The sequence below is a fragment of the Aedes albopictus genome, chromosome 3 (genome assembly GCF_035046485.1).
Source record: "Aedes albopictus strain Foshan chromosome 3, AalbF5, whole genome shotgun sequence".
NCBI lineage: Eukaryota > Metazoa > Arthropoda > Insecta > Diptera > Culicidae > Aedes > Aedes albopictus.
The window spans coordinates 97,335,515-97,353,335 of record NC_085138.1 but is presented as its reverse complement, the minus strand read 5'-3'; the positions used below and the strand labels follow the sequence as shown (position 1 = coordinate 97,353,335).

Sequence of the window (17,821 nt, the reverse complement as noted above, 5' to 3'; positions counted from 1 at the left end):
AAATTTCTGACAGAAGCCCAGAAGAAGTTCCCAAAAGATCCCTAAAGGGATTCCCGGAGGAATTCCAGATGGAGTTCCTAAAAAATTTCTGGAAGTAGTTCCTGGAGAAATCACGGAAGCAGTATCCAGTGGAATTAGCGTAGGAATTCCGGATGGAATTCTTGAAGCAATCCCAAAAGTAAATGCTGAAAAAATTTCGGAAGGAGATCCTGCCTGGAGACGTATCCCGGATAAGAGAAGTTTTAAGAGGTATACTGACAGAAGTTCTTATCAATTTCGGATAAAATTCCTTAAGCAATCTCCGAAAGAACTCCTAAAGGATTTGCTTGAAATCCCAGGAATATTTTCCAGGAATACTTTCTGGAAGTCCAACATAATTTCTGAAGAAAACTGAAACCCAAAATTCACAAAATCACGAATTAAAAGTATCATCTTCCAAAACATTTTAAATTGATTTTAAATCATAAATTTGGGTAAGAGAGTTGTCCAGAAACAACTCATGAAATTACGCCTTTATATGGACCCAAAAATAAAGAAGTTATCAAGTTTGTTTTGAAGATCTTCAAAAACGTTTCAATTCTTTTTTTTATATTTTACAACTATACATATAATTTCAAATGACCCAATTTGTTGGAGGCATGTTCAATATACCATAATACATGGATAATATTATTTAAAATCAAATATTCGCCTATGGCGAAAGTGGATGCATTTTCTCATTTTTTGTTTTTTTTTTTATTTTTTATTAAATAACGAAGCAATAAGGCCGTTACAAATATTTATTTCTTTTTTTTTTGTTCCACCACTCTTTGGCTGGTCGAGGGGGGCATGAAAATAATAAAGCATTTAATCTGAAAAATATTAAAAACTCATCGGATTTGTTAAAGAACTTTTAGCAAGACTCGATATTTTGATAAATATTGTTTTATCTGCCCCCTCAAAATGCCATTTTGGCCAAAAAGTCAAAAGGGGAGACAAAAAGTCAAAATTAAATTTGTATCAGCCTAATTTCAAAATCGGTTTTCATTCACATTTAGAGGAAGGATCAAGATATCTCCAGCTTTTTTTCTGGTAGAAAATGTTTTTCGTTTTCCAAAAATCGTTTTTTTTTTATTTTTACCTTCTGATTTTTGATTTTAATCTGAATAGGTATCATCCTTCTCCATCTAAAATCGATTCAAATATGTTTTGGAAGATGATTCTTCTTAGTTCTAGATTTTGTGAATTTCAGTTTTTGATTTTTCTAATTTTTATTTTTAAACATCCCCACACTTTTATATTTTTCCTGGAAGTCTATTAAGGATACGGATTTTTTGAGACGAAAACATTTTGAGATTTTATGGTAATTGTTGAAATATATTTATTTATTTTCATGGAAATTTTTATTTTCCGTGTAATTTTAAGGAAAATCATTTTAGAGTATATTCGATTCCCTTGAACTATTCTAGTACGATAGAATGATTTGAGAGAAATTTAAAATATGTTATTTGTAGCGATTCAATACAAAATAATCAATGACTTCTAAAAGGTGACAAAAACATCAAATTTTCAATGATTTTTTGAAAATGTAAATACGCTTTGAAAGACACCTAAAATCATTTTATACAGAACAGTCCTAAGTATCAGCCAAAAATATAGAAAAATAGGTTATCCACAAAACAAAATCTACAAAAATGCTCAAACTATACCCCGTCGAAAGGCGGGGTTGAGTATTAGAGGGTTAATATACAGAAACATGCGTGACCCATTATTATTATTATCTTTTTATTCTCTACAAAATGTACACAAGTTCCTGTGAAATGAAGTGATTTTTTCGATCATCATAAGTAATAGTTATCTCTGTAATACATGTCTTTTTACAAACATTATGATTTTCCGAACACTAATTACCAGTTTCCGGACCACCCCAATACCTACTTGGTGTAAGCAGCGGCATTATCACTGGGCTGCCCGAACGGTGAGCAATATTCGATGGTTTTGTTGGACTCGATTTTCACCACCACCACGTCCGAGATGGCCGCCGAGGGAATGGCAAAAGCAATCGCCAACAACCAGATGAGCACCGCCACAATAACCGTGACCGGACGAGTCTGCAAGAAATGAGTAAAAAAAAAGAGTTCAAATTGCGAAAATCCTCCGGGATAAGGAGGTGGAAAATTTTTTAATCCCTCCCTACTCTCGTAGTTGAGCCGTGCACTTCGGTACGTACCTGCAGCTTCCGCAGTGGGTTAACAATGGCACAGTATCGATCGGCTGCCAGCGCCGTCAGGGTGAACACCGACACGCCGATGCTGATTTCGCGGAAGAATTCGGTCACGCGACACAGAGTGACACCCCAGGGCCACGATTCCAGGGTGTAGATTATCGATGCCAGTGGAACGCACACGAAGATTACCAGCAGGTCTGCCAGGGCTAGCGAGAAGATGTAGCTGTAAAAAAGTGAGGAGAATAGGAAAGTTTTTTTAGGACAGAAGGTATTATCTGTCGTTGGATATTTCAATGTGAAGGAGAACTTTGTTCAGAAAATGAGATTTGTTAAGCTCAATTAGTGGCCATTCGTTTTCATTAAGTTGGTATTGGTGATTTTTAGTACATCAGACGAAATCAGCAAAGTAAACCATTAGCTTTTATTTAATTCAATGGAGAAGTTTTTGTGTGTAAAGTCTCAGTTACGGTACATAGTTTAAAAAAAACATGACTTTCTTCATTTACAGTATTCCACGACTCGACGTCGACGATCTATTTCGATGATATTGACATCACCCGTTGTCCGATCTTCGCCCGAACAAAGTTTGAAATGAACTTTTTTGACATCGTAAACCAATGCCTACCTCGATGTGCGAAAAGTTTGCGTTCAGCGGATTGCCACATCGCCGCAGCCAACTTGACGCAATCGAACGCAACGCAGCAACGAACGGAAGAACGAAAGGGACGATGAAAAACTCGCGCGCAAACCCAGCATCTTCGAAGCGGCTCAATCTCATTCTCCAAGTGGACCGCGCGGCGTTCAGACAAACTCTGTTATTTTTCGTATAATATAGTCAATTTGTTTAGTTAAGTGAATCACCAGTGCTTTTTCATTTCCGGATTCGAAAGTCCCGGGTAGCTTAGTGATACAGTCCGCTAAATTCCCTGTGATTTCCACCTACGAACGGTTTTCTCGTATTGGTCTGTGCAAAGACGCAACATTTTGGTCCAGTCGAACCGGGTAGACGCCATGTTGGAAAGTCGAGTCCGGGAGTGAAAAAGTGCCTCGTGAGACGTTTCGCGGTCCGGAAGAGATGGAAAAGCTGTTCCATCATCTTCGTGTTGTGAAGTGAAAGTGATCCCTACCGACCAAGCGCGTCGGAAAACTTAGCCTCGAAGTGCTGTGTGCGTTTCTGGTGCGCCACGAAACGACACGAAAGCGCGTCGGAAAACTTAGCCTCGAAGTGCTGTGTGCGTTTCTGGTGCGCCACGAAACGACACGAAATAACCCGAACCAAGTCCTGAAGAAAAAGTGTTCCGCCGGTGAACCGGCAAAGGATTCTAGTGATTAGCAGCTTTGCGAACATCGCCAAACTCCATATAGCACAGTAGAGAATCAACCGATTCTGTTGTGTCCGAGCGTGTCTGTGTTCCCGGACAGCTCATTCCAGGGTAGCGATTCTGTCGCTTGGCCCTACTCCGATGGGTGATGTGGCGCAAGCTGTTCAACGGTGAAGAAGAAGAAGAAGAAGAAGAATTGCCCACCCGAAAACCGTACAGTGAACTAACAGTGAAAAAAGAAGAAGAGGAAGCAGACAAAGAAACAGTGAAAGAAGAATCAGTGATAGAAGAAAGTGAACATTCGGAAACAATCATGGCCAAAGAAGAAAACTTGGTCCATAAGCGCGGCCTGGTGTGGGCAAAAGTTACCCGCATCCGAAATAGTTTGAAGAAGATGGAAGATGACCAACAGCAGGCATCATTGCCTCTGATTCGAGTTTTTGCCAAAAGCCTGGACATGCATTACAGTGAGTACAACCTAGTGCAGGACGAGATTCTTAGTGTATGTGCACCGGCAGTAAGGGGAATGCACGAAGAAAAGTACGAGGAGTTCGAAGAGCTATACAACGAAACCAGCCTCATGATCGAACGATTGAAGGATGCGTTGGCCCCTTGGCCCATGCAGGCCGTTGTTCCAGCCGGCCGGCAGTTGCAGGGAGCCGAACCGCCGCAGGTGATCGTGCAGCAGCAAGCGTTTCGGGCACCGCTTCCCACATTTGATGGGAAGTATGAGAACTGGCCGCGATTTAAAACAATGTTTCAAGATCTCATGCGCCGTTCGACAGATTGCGATGCCATCAAACTCTACCACTTAGAGAAATCCCTGGTCGGTAGTGCTGCTGGAGTAGTCGATTCCCAGACGCTCCAGGATAATAATTATAATCAAGCCTAGCAAACCCTCATGGACAGATATGAAAACGAGCGACTGATCATCGACAACCACATCCGGGGGTTGCTTAACCTCAAGAAAATGACGAAGAAGTCATCGAAAGAGCTCCGAGAGTTGGTCGACGATTGCAGCCGTCATGTCGAGAATTTGAAGTTCATGAAACAGGAGCTTCTGGGAGTGTCAGAACTATTCGTCGTCAACATCTTAACAGCAGCGCTCGACAAGGAAACGCGTGAACATTGGGAATCCTCTCTGACCCATGGTGAACTGCCCAAGTATGACGACACGATTGCATGCCTCAAACAACGATGCCTCGTCCTCGAGAGGTGTGAAACAGCGAGTTCATCAGCAGCTGAGAAGCCTCCAACCAGCTTCAAGGTAGGTGCCCTTCCAAAATCGATATCGCGTTCTTCCAACGCCGTCACATCACAAAACGAAATTATTTGCGAGTTGTGCAACGGTCCGCATCCCAAATTCAAGTGTACGATGTTCCGCAATCTGACCGTTGCTGAACGCATCGCCAAGGCACGCGAAGCAAATATTTGCTTCAATTGTCTTAGGAAGGGCCACCGATGCAGCAACTGCCAGTCCGAGAGAACCTGCTCGAAGTGTTCCGCAAGACACCACACGATGCTTCACCCGCAAGAACCATCAGCGACCTCGGAACAGCCGACACCGGCAGATCCATCGCAAGCCAACGTGAACAGTACCAGTGTTCCAGCTCCGATACCAACCGAAACAACGACAGGCTCCAACGCATTGGTTAATCATGTTTCCCAAACCAAAGCCTTTCCCGCCGTAAAAGAGGTTTTGCTGCTAACGGCGAGAGTCAACCTTCTGGACGATCAAGGTCGTTCGCATTCTTGCCGTGCTCTTCTGGATTGCGCGTCCCAAGTGTGCCTGATTTCCCAGGCCATGGTCAATAAGCTGGGTAAGAAAACGTGGCCAACCAACACTGAGGTCTTCGGTGTTACCGGCCGTCGGGCCACCACTCAAGGGATGGTTGTGACTGTCACGTCCAACTACGGTAAGTTCAGCTTGAATATTCCTTGTCTTGTTATGCCCCATGTGAGCGGCACCATTCCAACGAGATCGATCGACACTAAGCTGTGGCGTTTGCCAGCCGACGTGGTGTTGGCTGACCCGGAGTTCTTCGTTCCAAGCAGTGTAGATCTCCTGATCGGCAACCAGTTTTTCTTCTCCCTCTTGAAATCTGGCCAACTTAAAATCGACGACGAGCATCCTCTTCTGCAAGAAACCGTGTTCGGCTGGGTGGTTTCCGGACCAGTTGATGTCAGCCCCAATCCAATTGCTTTCTCCCACGCCGTTACTACCAAGGAGTTGGACGAATTGATACAGAAATTCTGGGCGATCGAAGAGGTCGCTGAAGCTTCACCGCATACAATAGAGGAACAGCAGATTGAGGCCCATTTCGCGGCCACTCACCACCGAGACATGTCTGGTCTATTTGTTGTAAAGCTACCGTTTCGAGAATCCCTTGCTGATCTCGGTAACAACAGAGCATTGGCACTGAAGCGGTTCTACATGCTCGAAAAGCGATTGGAAGGCGATATCCAGTTGAAGCAGGAGTATGTAAAATTCATCACTGAGTACGAGGCTCTCGGGCATTGCCAGGAGGTGGACGAAAGGTGTGATCCAGTTGGGCAGCAGTGCTATTATTTGCCGCACCATGCGGTGTTCAAGCCATCGTGTTCATCAACAAAGCTCCGAGTAGTGTTTGATGCTACTGCCAGGTCATCGAAGGGTACCTCATTGAATGACGTACTCCAGGTCGGCCCAACCATCCAGCGTGACTGTTTCGGCATCTTACGGCGATGACATAGTGCCGCTTCAAAGTGAGAGTGAAAGTGCGCGTCCATAGGATTTTCGTGAATTTGCTATCGTTGATATTCTTATTTGCGGCTTCGCACACGCGCACTCCCACTCTCACGCGTAACTATAACGGCACCCTTACTGGGCTTCAGAATGCACCGCATTGCAATCAGCGGTGATCTCTCAAAAATGTACCGTCAAATTAGAGTTGATCCTTGCGATACTCGATTCCAACGCATCTTCTGGCGTAACAATCCGACCGATTCGATACGCGTCCTGGAGCTGGCTACCGTCACATACGGCACCGCATCGGCTCCATTTCTGGCTACCAGGTCGCTGGTGCAGCTCGCTGAGGACGAACAATCCGATCTCCCTGAAGCACCGGAGGTGGTTCGTTCTGACTTCTACATCGATGACGCCTTAACCGGGGCAGACACCGAAGCCGAAGCCATCCATTTGAGAGAAGACCTGCAGAAGTTGCTCGCCAGGGGAGGATTTGACATCAGGAAGTGGTGTTCGAACTCGGCAGCGGTTTTGGAAGGCATACCTGAGGAAGAAAGGGAGAAGTTAGTCAAGATCGATAATTCCAACGACGCTGTGAAAACTCTCGGTATGCTGTGGGATCCGTTCAACGACGAGTTCCGATTCTCTGCCGATATATTCGATGAAGACACCACAAAACCTATAACGAAGCAGTTTGTCCTGTCGCAGATATCCAAGCTGTTTGATCCGATAGGTTTCGTAGCTCCAGTGATTGTGTTGTTCAAGATTTTGATGCAGAGCACATGGGAGAGAAAGCTGGCATGGACTGAACCTCTCCCTGACGATATGCGGAAACAGTGGCTCCATCTACGCGATTCGCTGAATGGATTGGATTCAATCAAAATTCCGAGGTGTGTGATCCCTGTCAACGTCGCATGGTTCGAGATCCATGGATTTGCGGCCTCTACCTCCGGTCGGTCAAGACCGATTCTAGCATTGACTGTCAACTGTTGTGCAGCAAGTCACGAGTAGCGCCGCTCTCTGAGATGACCATTCCCAAATTAGAATTGTGTGCAGCACTACTTCTTTCTCGTTTGGTTTTGAAGGTGATTCCATCGTTGAAGGTACCGATTCGACGAATAGTTCTGTATTCTGATAGCCAGATTGTACTATCCTGGATGAAAAAATCTCCTGGCCAACTACAAATTTTTGTTCGAAACCGAATCGTCGAGATCAACCAAACTACAGCGGACTTCACTTGGGAGTACGTCCGCTCAGAGGATAATCCAGCCGACATCGTTTCAAGAGGCCTGTTTCCATTGGCATTGAGCGGGAACCAGCTGTGGTGGAAAGGATGCCGAGATCTGCTACAGTCTGACCACCAACCTGCCACCTTCGAAGATATCCCTGATGAAGAGCTGCCAGAGATGAGAACAGTAGCGGTCGTCAACTTGGCGACGATCGAAATCCTACCAGTCTTCAGCACATACAGTTCTTTCCGTAAGCTACAAAGGGTTGTAGCGTATGTTCTCCGATTCATTCGAAACTGCAGATCGAAGAAACTTCAGGATCGTCAACGTTCGCAGCAGTTAACCGTTCCCGAAATGCAAGCGTCACTGGAAAGAATTGTACTGGTTATTCAGCGTATGGAGTTTCCCGACGAAATACAACGTGTACTCTCCGGCGAGCCATCCAAGAGACTTGCTCCACTCTGCCCTATCGTCGAAAATGGTATCTTACGTGTCGGGGGACGATTGCAGAATTCAACCCTTCCATTTGACGCTCGACACCAAATGATACTTCCGAACCATCATCCAATCACCGAACGAATCATCCGTACGCTGCATGAAGAGAATCGTCATGTTGGACCCGCCGGTCTATTGGCTATCGTCCGACAGAAGTTGTGGATACTAAATGGCCGCTCAACCGTCCGAAAGGTTACGCGTTCCTGCATCCCATGCTACCGAACGCAGCCCCGAAAGATCCACCAGCTGATGGGAAACCTGCCTGATTTTCGAGTGACTCCGGCGATGGCGTTCGAATATTCTGGAGTGGATTACGCAGGGCCTGTAATGGTAAAGGAAGGACGATATCGCCCCAAGATTATCAAGGGATACATAGCCGTCTTTGTATGTCTTGTGACGAAGAACGTACACTTGGAGCTGGTGTCCAGTCTGACAACCGAGGCGTTCTTAGCAGCTCTTGACCGTTTCGTGAGTCGTCGTGGATTGGCCAAAATGATCCTCTCCGATAACGCCACCAACTTTAGTGGTGCCTCCAATGAATTACACGAGCTCTACAGGCAGTTCCAGAATGAAGTGACGCACAACAGGATCAACGATTTTCTGCTTCCACGTGAGATCGAATGGCGATTCATTCCACCAAGGGCCCCGAACTTCGCTGGTTTGATGGAAGCTGCAGTAAAAAGTGTGAAAACTCACCTCAAGCGTACGCTGCAGAATGCCACCCTGACTTTTGAGGAGTTCGCCACAGTCCTTTGTCATATAGAATCCATCCTCAACTCACGTCCTCTCTACGCGATGTCCTCCGATCCAAACGATCCTATGCCGATCACACCAGCTCATCTCCAGTTGGGGCGTGTTACCGAGCCAGTTCCAAAGCCATCGTATCTGGACAACAAGGAGAACCGATTGTCAAGGTGGCAATACCTCAACCTGCTTCGAGACCGGTTCTGGCAGTCCTGGTCGAAGGAATACCTATCCACCTTACAAGCCCGAGGAAAGTGGACGAAGACGGCGCCGAATATTGTTCCAGGAATGGTGGTACTAACCATCGAGGATAACGTGCCCCCGCAATGCTGGAAATATGGTAAAATCGTTAAGACCTACCCCGGAAGCGATTCTCTTGTACGAGTCGCTGATGTAAAGTCTGCAACCGGAATCTTCAAACGCTCAATTTCGAAGCTTGCACCGCTGTCCACCAAGGATAATGAGAACCTGCAGCGTGATAGCGAGATTCCCAGTGCTTCATCCGATGTTCCAGATTACCTTGTTGCTTGAGTCTTCAACCCGGAGGAAAACATCTTCTCTTCAGGGAAACCAAATTCCATCTGTATCTTGAAACCTTCGGTATTCAGCCGGGGGTGCATGTCCGATCTTCGCCCGAACAAAGTTTGAAATGAACTTTTTTGACATCGTAAACCAATGCCTACCTCGATGTGCGAAAAGTTTGCGTTCAGCGGACTGCCACATCGCCGCAGCCAACTTGACGCAATCGAACGCAACGCAGCAACGAACGGAAGAACGAAAGGGACGATGAAAAACTCGCGCGCAAACCCAGCATCTTCGAAGCGGCTCAATCTCATTCTCCAAGTGGACCGCGCGGCGTTCAGACAAACTCTGTTATTTTTCGTATAATATAGTCAATTTGTTTAGTTAAGTGAATCACCAGTGCTTTTTCATTTCCGGATTCGAAAGTCCCGGGTAGCTTAGTGATACAGTCCGCTAAATTCCCTGTGATTTCCACCTACGAACGGTTTTCTCGTGTTTGTCTGTGCAAAGACGCAACACCCGTAAAACCTAGTAACATGTGCAACCGCGTGGTGATGATGGTTACGCTGTCGGTGCAGGCCAGCTCGTCTAAAGGCGAACTGAGGCTACGAGAGACGTCAAAATCTAATCCGCTATGCGTACATTTGAATCCGATCCATCCAGCAATAAGGTACACCGGGGCAAGTTGAAACGGGTAGGGTGAGATGAAACAGCGGGTTTACATGATGTGTTTTAATGATGATAAACATTTTGATTCTCATAACACATAGTTTTTGATTTAAACAATCTTTTAGCGAAGGATAAATTTCCAAATTTTATTGAAATCTATTTCATGACTTCGCGTTTCACTTTGCCTCGGAGTACCTTACAAACAATAGTCTTATCAGTTTTGTCGGAACACCATGTTCTACTGTTAACCTTCCAGGACGCGCGCCATCAAGCGTTACCGAAACTGCACCGCGCTTGCGCTGTATACGAAAAGCGAGGTTTTTTGGTAGTGTTGTACTTTTTACAACAGCGCGCGCGCTGAAGGGTTAAATATCTGCCATATCTCATCGAAATCGTTCAATAAATAGTTGATGCGTGTGAAAAGTGTACTCCTGAAGTTCATCTATGATTTGTTACAGAATAAACATTTGATCTGTTGTTGATTGATCCTTATGAAAACCAGCTTGGTATTCACCGACGAAGGACGCTTCTAGCGGTCTCAATCTGTTGAACAGCATACTTGACATGATCTTGTACGTCGAATTGAGAAAAGTTATTCCTTGTAAGCCAGCTAACTGGTAGTTCTTCTTCGTCCTTTCTAGTAGTTTTTGTCTGTTTCTCAGCTCATTGATTGTCTTTTTAACCTCATCTTGCGCCGAACTGCTGTGGACCTTATCCGTCGTCAATGATGCGTAGGGGAACACACTCCAAAATGTCAAAATTGGGTAGGATGGCCCAACTCATGAAATCATTCCTGAATGTGATTTGATCATTATTATAGGTGAATGATGTCAAAATATGTACGCATAAAACATCCTTCTAGAGTCTAGGCCGCCAAACCCACGGAAAATCTTTCGATTTCCCAATGAAAATTGGAAACTTCCGGTTTTTGGTGCTTCCAATTAAGGTTTTCTGGTGATTTTAGACACAAATGGTTATTGATGTCTATATTATCCATGTTAGAGTGGTCATACCATGGCCGACTGGGTTTACGGCGTAGCTTGGCAATGCTAGGCAATGAGGTACAGATACAGATGGCGCAGATAAACATTGCAAACCACTAGTTGTCTCTTTTGTTCTACCGCTGATCAAATGCAACTCAATTAGTGACGTCAAGAGACAACTAGTGGTTTGCAATGTTTATCTGCACTACCTGTATCTGTACCTCATTGGATGCTATGTCGGACATACGAAGGTTGAAAGGTAGTTCTCCTGCTTCAACTACAAGGCCGGTGACAGGAGATGACTGGTTAGCTCCGAAGGTAATTCTTACGATTTTGTTGAAGGTCGTTTGGAATGCCTTGCATAGTCCGAGGCCGAATAGCTCGATCCCGCAGACGATTTTTGACATACAAATGACATCGGCAATCCGCCAAAGAGTTCTTCGATTATCTCTGGATTATCCTGCAATGGCCTTCAGGTACTGGATACATTTTGCAGAGCGTCTACAGTTTTTGCACCGTGAGCAGAGAAGTCTCCGCGTCGATTGATCCAAACTCCGAGGATTCTGGCGATGTTTACCTCCGGGATGCACTCGTTGTCAATTTCAATACGCCACCTGTGTCTGCGTTTCATACAGACGTGCAGAATGCATGACTTGGGGGCTGACAGTGAGAAGTTGACACTTTTTGCCCATGCGTCAACGGCCGATTTTTTGATATGTTGTGTATGAGTGCCTCAGCATTCAATTGATGCAAAAATTTTGAAAATCGGTAGTTGCCAACATGGTGAAAAAAAGTTTTGGTATAAAAGTCCAAGATGGCGGCCAAAATCAATATGGTCGACCCAACTTTTTTTAACTGTTAATAGTAGCTCTATTATTCCACTTTTCAACAGAGTCAACAGAGTTGGGGGATTTTACGAACAAACTTTCAAGTTATAACAGTTCAAATGAGCCACCATTTGACCAAAATCGAGGGGTTCTCAAAAATTGTTGTGGCTCTAACTAACGAGGGATCACTCAATCTGAGTAACTAAATGCATTTTCCTTACTTTTTCGGCGAGAAATTTCAGAAAATTGCCACTTTAAGCATTTTCAAAGACAAGGTGTAAATAGTGGGCCGGTCTCAGCGAGAATTACTCTACTATTCTTTTGGAAAATCTCCCAGAATTTCCTTCGGTGATTTAAAGAATTCCGTCACGGAATCTTTCAAAAAGTATTTCATGGATTCGTTCGAAAACGTTCCACTAAGCATTTCTCCAGAAATTTCATAAAGGTTTTTTTAGAAAATCTAGCAAAATTTTGAAGCAATTTATTCTCAATTTATTTATTCAGACTTAATTTTTGGAATATGGCACACTCAGCATATATCCATATACAAAAATTGAAGTCAATGGGTTAACAATTGACTGAGTTATAGCAGTAAGTACCCCTTAGATTCCCTTTGTTCCGAATTAAAAAAAAAAAAAAAAACAGATTCCTCCAGGAATATTTTCTGTAGTTCATCTAGTGCTTCCTGCAGAAATCTACCTAAAAATTTCTCGAAATATTTCATTGGGAATCTTACCAAGACTCTGAAATCTTTTGGAGCTTTACGATTGCTTTACAAAATCTTCCATGGGCTGATTCGCGAATTTTCATATGGAATTTCTCAAAAGTTTTAACAAAGATTTTCTAGGAAATCATGCATGCATTGGTTCAGCATTTTCACCGTGAAGCTTATCACAAATTTATTCAAGGATTCTTTGTGACATTCGTGCGAGGCTTTCTATATTTTTGTTGAGGCATTACTCCAACGATTGTCTTTTTAAATCTATCAGAAATTTCATCAGAAATTCTTCCGCGAGTTTTGCAGAAAAACTTATAGATTTATTTTCAAAATTCTCCACTGATTCCTCCAGAAATGGTTCAAGGAATGTTTCCACGTCTTTTTTGATATCCTTTAAAAGGTTTTGAATTTTATTCCAGTAATTGCTTTAGAAAATCCTTGAGGTTTTGTCAGAAATTAAAAAAAAAAACATTTAAATTTCAAATGCATTCCTTCAAAAGCATCATCTAGAGATTTCTCCGGAATTTTTGTGATGGGTTTCATTGGAAAATATTACATGGATTCACCATAAATTCTCTCAGAAATGTCTTTCGAAAACCTTTCGAGATTTATTTTGAAATTTGTCTCAAGAGGTTCAGAAATTCCAACAGATTCCCATGAATTACTCCTGTTAGACTTCCGTGAGACATTCTCCCTGAGATTTGTTCAAAAAATACTCTCGAAAACCCTTGAATAATTTCATCAAAATTTTTGGAGGAGCATTTCTTCTAGAGCCGCTTGAGAGTCTTTCATGGGTTGTTTCCGAAATTGCTGCATAGATCTTTCTGAAAAATCATATATAAACAATTCATTCAAAAAATTTTCCAAACTATGCTTTATAAATTGTCTTAGGGATTCCTTGAGACTCCTTTAAGGATAACTTTAGAAGTTTCTGCAAAAATGCGCTTAGAAAACCTCTCATGAATTCCTTCTGAAATAAATTCATTGATACCTTTAAAAACTTCTCAAAGGATTTTTTCAAAATATCTTCCACGGACTCCTTCAAAATGTACTCATAAATTTTGTTAAGTCTAAGAGAGACATTGAACAGGCCTAGTTGTGAATACTGCTTGTCGCTGCATAAAGCAACATGACAGTTCGAACGCAGTAGTAGTAATAGGTAAAGAGTAGAGAAAGAGTGAGAAATAAACAAAAATTAAAATTAAGATTGAGTGAAAAATAGTGCCAGTATGACAAATCATTGTCTGGCAGAATATTTATTTTAATGTACCGCACTATTTGCAGACTACAGTTAGTTAGAAGATCAGTGGTGAAACGCTTCGAAATCTTGTGGCAACGGTATGAAATGAATCAATAAGCGCCAGAAACCGGCAAACAAAATAGGGGAGAAAGGTCCGTTTCGTACACTGGTAAAGTTACCAAATATCGACACATGTTAAATTGGAGAAGTAGGGGAGGAAACCACCTATTGCAAGTACCAAGTTTAGTTTATAAATATGATAATCAATCAGCTGCTTTGGAAAATTAGTTTCCCCTTGGGAACAGATTTCCTTCATAAAATCTTCCAAAATTCAATTCTTCGAGAAATATATCCAGGGATTTCTTTAGAAACACATTATCCTCCAGGAATTCAAGGGTTCCCTTCAGCGGTTCTTCCAGAGATTGCGGTTTCCACACATTGTGGATTACTGTTTCCACACAATCTCATACATAGCTTCCTTCAGAAATTCCTTTCTCTTTCTTCTCAGAAATTCCTCCTTGATTTTCTCTAAACATACCTCCTGAAATTTCTCCACAAATTCCCCCAGGAATTCCTTTGAAAAAAAAACCGTTCCAGAAACTGTATTAAGGAATTTCTTCACCAATTCTTCTAAAAATATCTCACGAGGCTCTGCTAGGCATTCCACCGGGGGTTTCTCGAGGAGTTTCATTAAGCGTTCCCATAGGAATTGCTTCAGAAAATCCTCCTTTGATTACTTTAGGAATTTTCTTTGTATGCCTTCAGACATTTCTCCAGGAATTCTTCCAGAAAATCTTCCAGATATATCTTAAGGAATTCTTTCTGAAATTTATCTGTGATTGATTTATAAATTTATATATTTATGAAAACTTTCCAAGAGTGATTCATAATAATTGTATTAAAGGTTTTTTTTAGAAATAATTATCGATAGGCATTGCTGAAAATTTCATTTCGACATTTCTAAATTCAACCACCTACAGCTCATTCTAGAAGCTGAACCGGAGAATATGGTATATGAAAAACTTGTAAGACTAGACCAGACTTCAGCAAGAAAGTCACGGAAAACCGCTCTTTTTCGAATATTTAAGTTAAACGTCACGCTTTTTCTTTGAAAAATGACAATGATATTCATGGTAGCCCGTGACATTTGCTTTAACTATTCGAAAAAGGGCGGTTTGTCCGTGGCTTTCTTGTAGAACTGGTCTAGCCGCACAATTTTTTTATATTCCATATTCTCAGGTTCAGTTTCTAGCATGAGCTGTACGTAGTTGAATTTAGATATATCGAAATGACATTTTCAGCACTGTCGGCAGGTTTGCTCTCTTCGTCATAAGGGATTTTTGTCGGCCAAATGCGCAAACATCTTAAAACTTGGCCGTATTATAATTCAGCTTGATTGGGAATGATTTGAGGCCAACTTTGAGTTTAAAAAACCAACTCAAAAAATGTTCAAATGGGGTTATGCCGAAATCATGTTCATGGAGGCGTACCAGCATAAAAGCACTAACATTTGTGAACTTTGGATCACTTGCTCTGATTTTACCATGACAACGCTGTTCAGAAAATTCTATTACCGGAATGATTTTTGGTAGATTCTTTTTTTTTATTTCCAGACGAACCCTAAAGTAGATTATTTTACAAAAATTTAAGCAAATTTTCAGATTCCCTCGAAGATTTTCAGCAAAACTCTGGAAGAAGCATTGAAGATTTCTTGAATAATTTAGGATGTTGCAGATAATCTTGGTAAATTCTTAAGAAGATCGTTTCAATATTACTGACGAGAATTTGAATACATTTCTTCAACTATTGTTTGCGATTACCTAGAAGGGAATACACTGAGGATTCCTTCAGTTTCAAACTTCATTCCAGATGAAAATCAAGATAATTTGTCCGCTAGTCTTGCCATGATCTGAAAACCGCTGATTTAGAATAAATTGAGAGGTCAATCCATTAAACTTGTTGTTATGAAGTATTTTTATACCACACCAATATTATCATCTTTTGATGAAGTCCTCGAGGAAGTTGCTCTTCATTTCGGAGGTATCGAAATATTGCTATTGTTTTAATTTGTTAATAAAAGTAAGTCAAAAACACGATTTGATGTCTGGCCATGGCAAGCCAAACTTCTAATAAAACCCAAAGGCAAGCTTTGCCTGAAAACAAAGAAGAATAATCCTATTATCCAGCATACGGCTTCTGTATTGTTTCTCCCCACTCCGTTGCTGATTACCGTTTGCTCAGGAGAAGCAGAAACTGGGGACAGCCCTACCCATCAGGTCTCTCCCTCCCTCGCTCGTTCCCAGTATAGTCGTCATCCGGTGGATAATTTGGATTAACTTGGTTGGAATAATCGCTTTACGTTCTTTGAGAGCCAACAAGCAGTATCCATTCCTCGGTTGCTGCATATCGAATCGCTTCCGGTTACCCCGTTGCGTTGCTCGGAACACAACGACAACTTCTTCCATGTCAAATTATATTCCTTTATGCACAGATCTGAGCTAAGCAGCAGCGCAGCGCCAGCGCTTCGGGATAGAAAGGACTAAAAGAAAGCTGGGAAATGCATTTATCTCAAGTAGGTGGGTATGGTGCTGTGAAGAGATTGCCAGCCCACTGACTGGCTGGGTGGGTTGGGTGTATCAGTTATGTCTACATGTGTGCCAGATCAGAGTCCATGTCGAACTCCTTTGATTTATGATACACATCAGATGTCCCCCCTCCCCATAGAACAAGGATGCTACTGTTGGGCTGATCCTATCCAAGGGCAAGGGGCCTCTGTCAATCTGATGAGATGTGACCCATGCAAATGGATCCAATTTAATATTGATAATAACTAAGTTATGTTTCTTCCTTTGTCTTGGAAATATATCTTTCATACTCAATGCTATGGATTATCATTTGGATTGTACAGGTTAGGTTATGAGAATTGACATTATTACGTCATGCATGGCCTTATGAGAAGTACCCTGCTTTATGCCTACACATAGGTTAGGATTCGGTTTTGTTACATGTTAGCGTTGTTTAACGGCGATGACACAGTCTTTATCGATTATACGGGCATTGGTGGGTGACTTGGTATTCTGATAATATGTATTTTCTTCTGAGGTGCATTATTTATTTTAGGAGGATGCCCTAAGGACCTTGTCCTTGTCCTGCCGATATCATCAGCCTTGTATTATAGAAATAATTCTTTGGGGTATACTTTCTATTTCAAACATTCGACAAGATTTTGAAGCCTTAACAGTAGCTATTTGGCAGATTCTTCTCCTTCTTCTTTATGGTTCTACGACCCCATTGAATCTTGGCCTGCCTCTCTTCAACTTAGTGTTCTTTGAGCATTTCCACAGTTATTTATTGAATAGCTTTCTTTGACTGCCATTTAGGATTTGAAAAGTCGATACAAGATGAAAATGAGCTACTTGGGTAGAAGTTATTCATGGGTCAACACAGGACTTCGTCAGTTTTCGATGGGAATCCACCAAAAATGGCCATAAATTTGGGACGAATTTCAATTGAACCTGATCAAAATCTTAATCAAGTTTCCCCAGCAATAAATTATTCAAAATAAAACAACTATGTATGTCACTCGTACAAGTGACGAGTGCATCCATTAAAAAATACGACAAATTTAAAATTACATTCTTTGCCAAGAATGAACAGGTGCACCGCAAAGCAATTTGTTTCGTAACAGTGCACCGCGAATGAAAAGGTCTGAAAACCCCTGATCTACGGTATTTAAAGATTTTGTTATGAATCCCTGTAGAGTTTTTCAGTGGAAATCTACCAGAGATTAGCTTGAGAGATTCCTCCTTTGGCTTTTTTTTAACAGAGATTCCGTCAGAAATTCGTCCAGCGATTCCGGCGGGATTTTTTTTTTTCCAAATATTCCCCCATAGATTTAAACCGTTTTTTTTTTCTGAAACTGCTCGGAAATTCCTCCAGAGATATCATTTGAAGCTTCTCCAGAGATTTCATTGAAAATTCCTTCAGAGATCAACGGGCTTGGTGGTCTAGTGGCTATCCCTTCTGATTCGTATGCGGAAGGCCCTGGGTTCAATCCCTAGCCCGTCCCTTTCTCCTACTTTATATCTTACAGTTCAAACCCGATCGTCGAACTACAAAGATCATTGGATCTCTTCGCTAA

At 42.2% G+C, this 17,821-nt stretch overlaps 1 protein-coding gene across 2 annotated transcripts in view; it reads right to left on the bottom strand.

The window, feature by feature from the left end:
- Nucleotides 1-17,821, bottom strand: part of LOC115267628 (neuropeptide CCHamide-2 receptor-like) — a 204,338-nt gene that overhangs the window by 27,960 nt on the left and 158,557 nt on the right. For both annotated transcript variants that reach the window (XM_062855480.1, XM_062855481.1), the window contains exons 3-4: nucleotides 2,210-2,429; nucleotides 1,918-2,090 (exon numbers count right to left, since the gene is read on the bottom strand). In XM_062855480.1, the coding sequence (XP_062711464.1) occupies nucleotides 1,918-2,090; nucleotides 2,210-2,429 (393 nt within the window). The remainder of the gene's footprint in view (nucleotides 1-1,917; nucleotides 2,091-2,209; nucleotides 2,430-17,821) is intronic.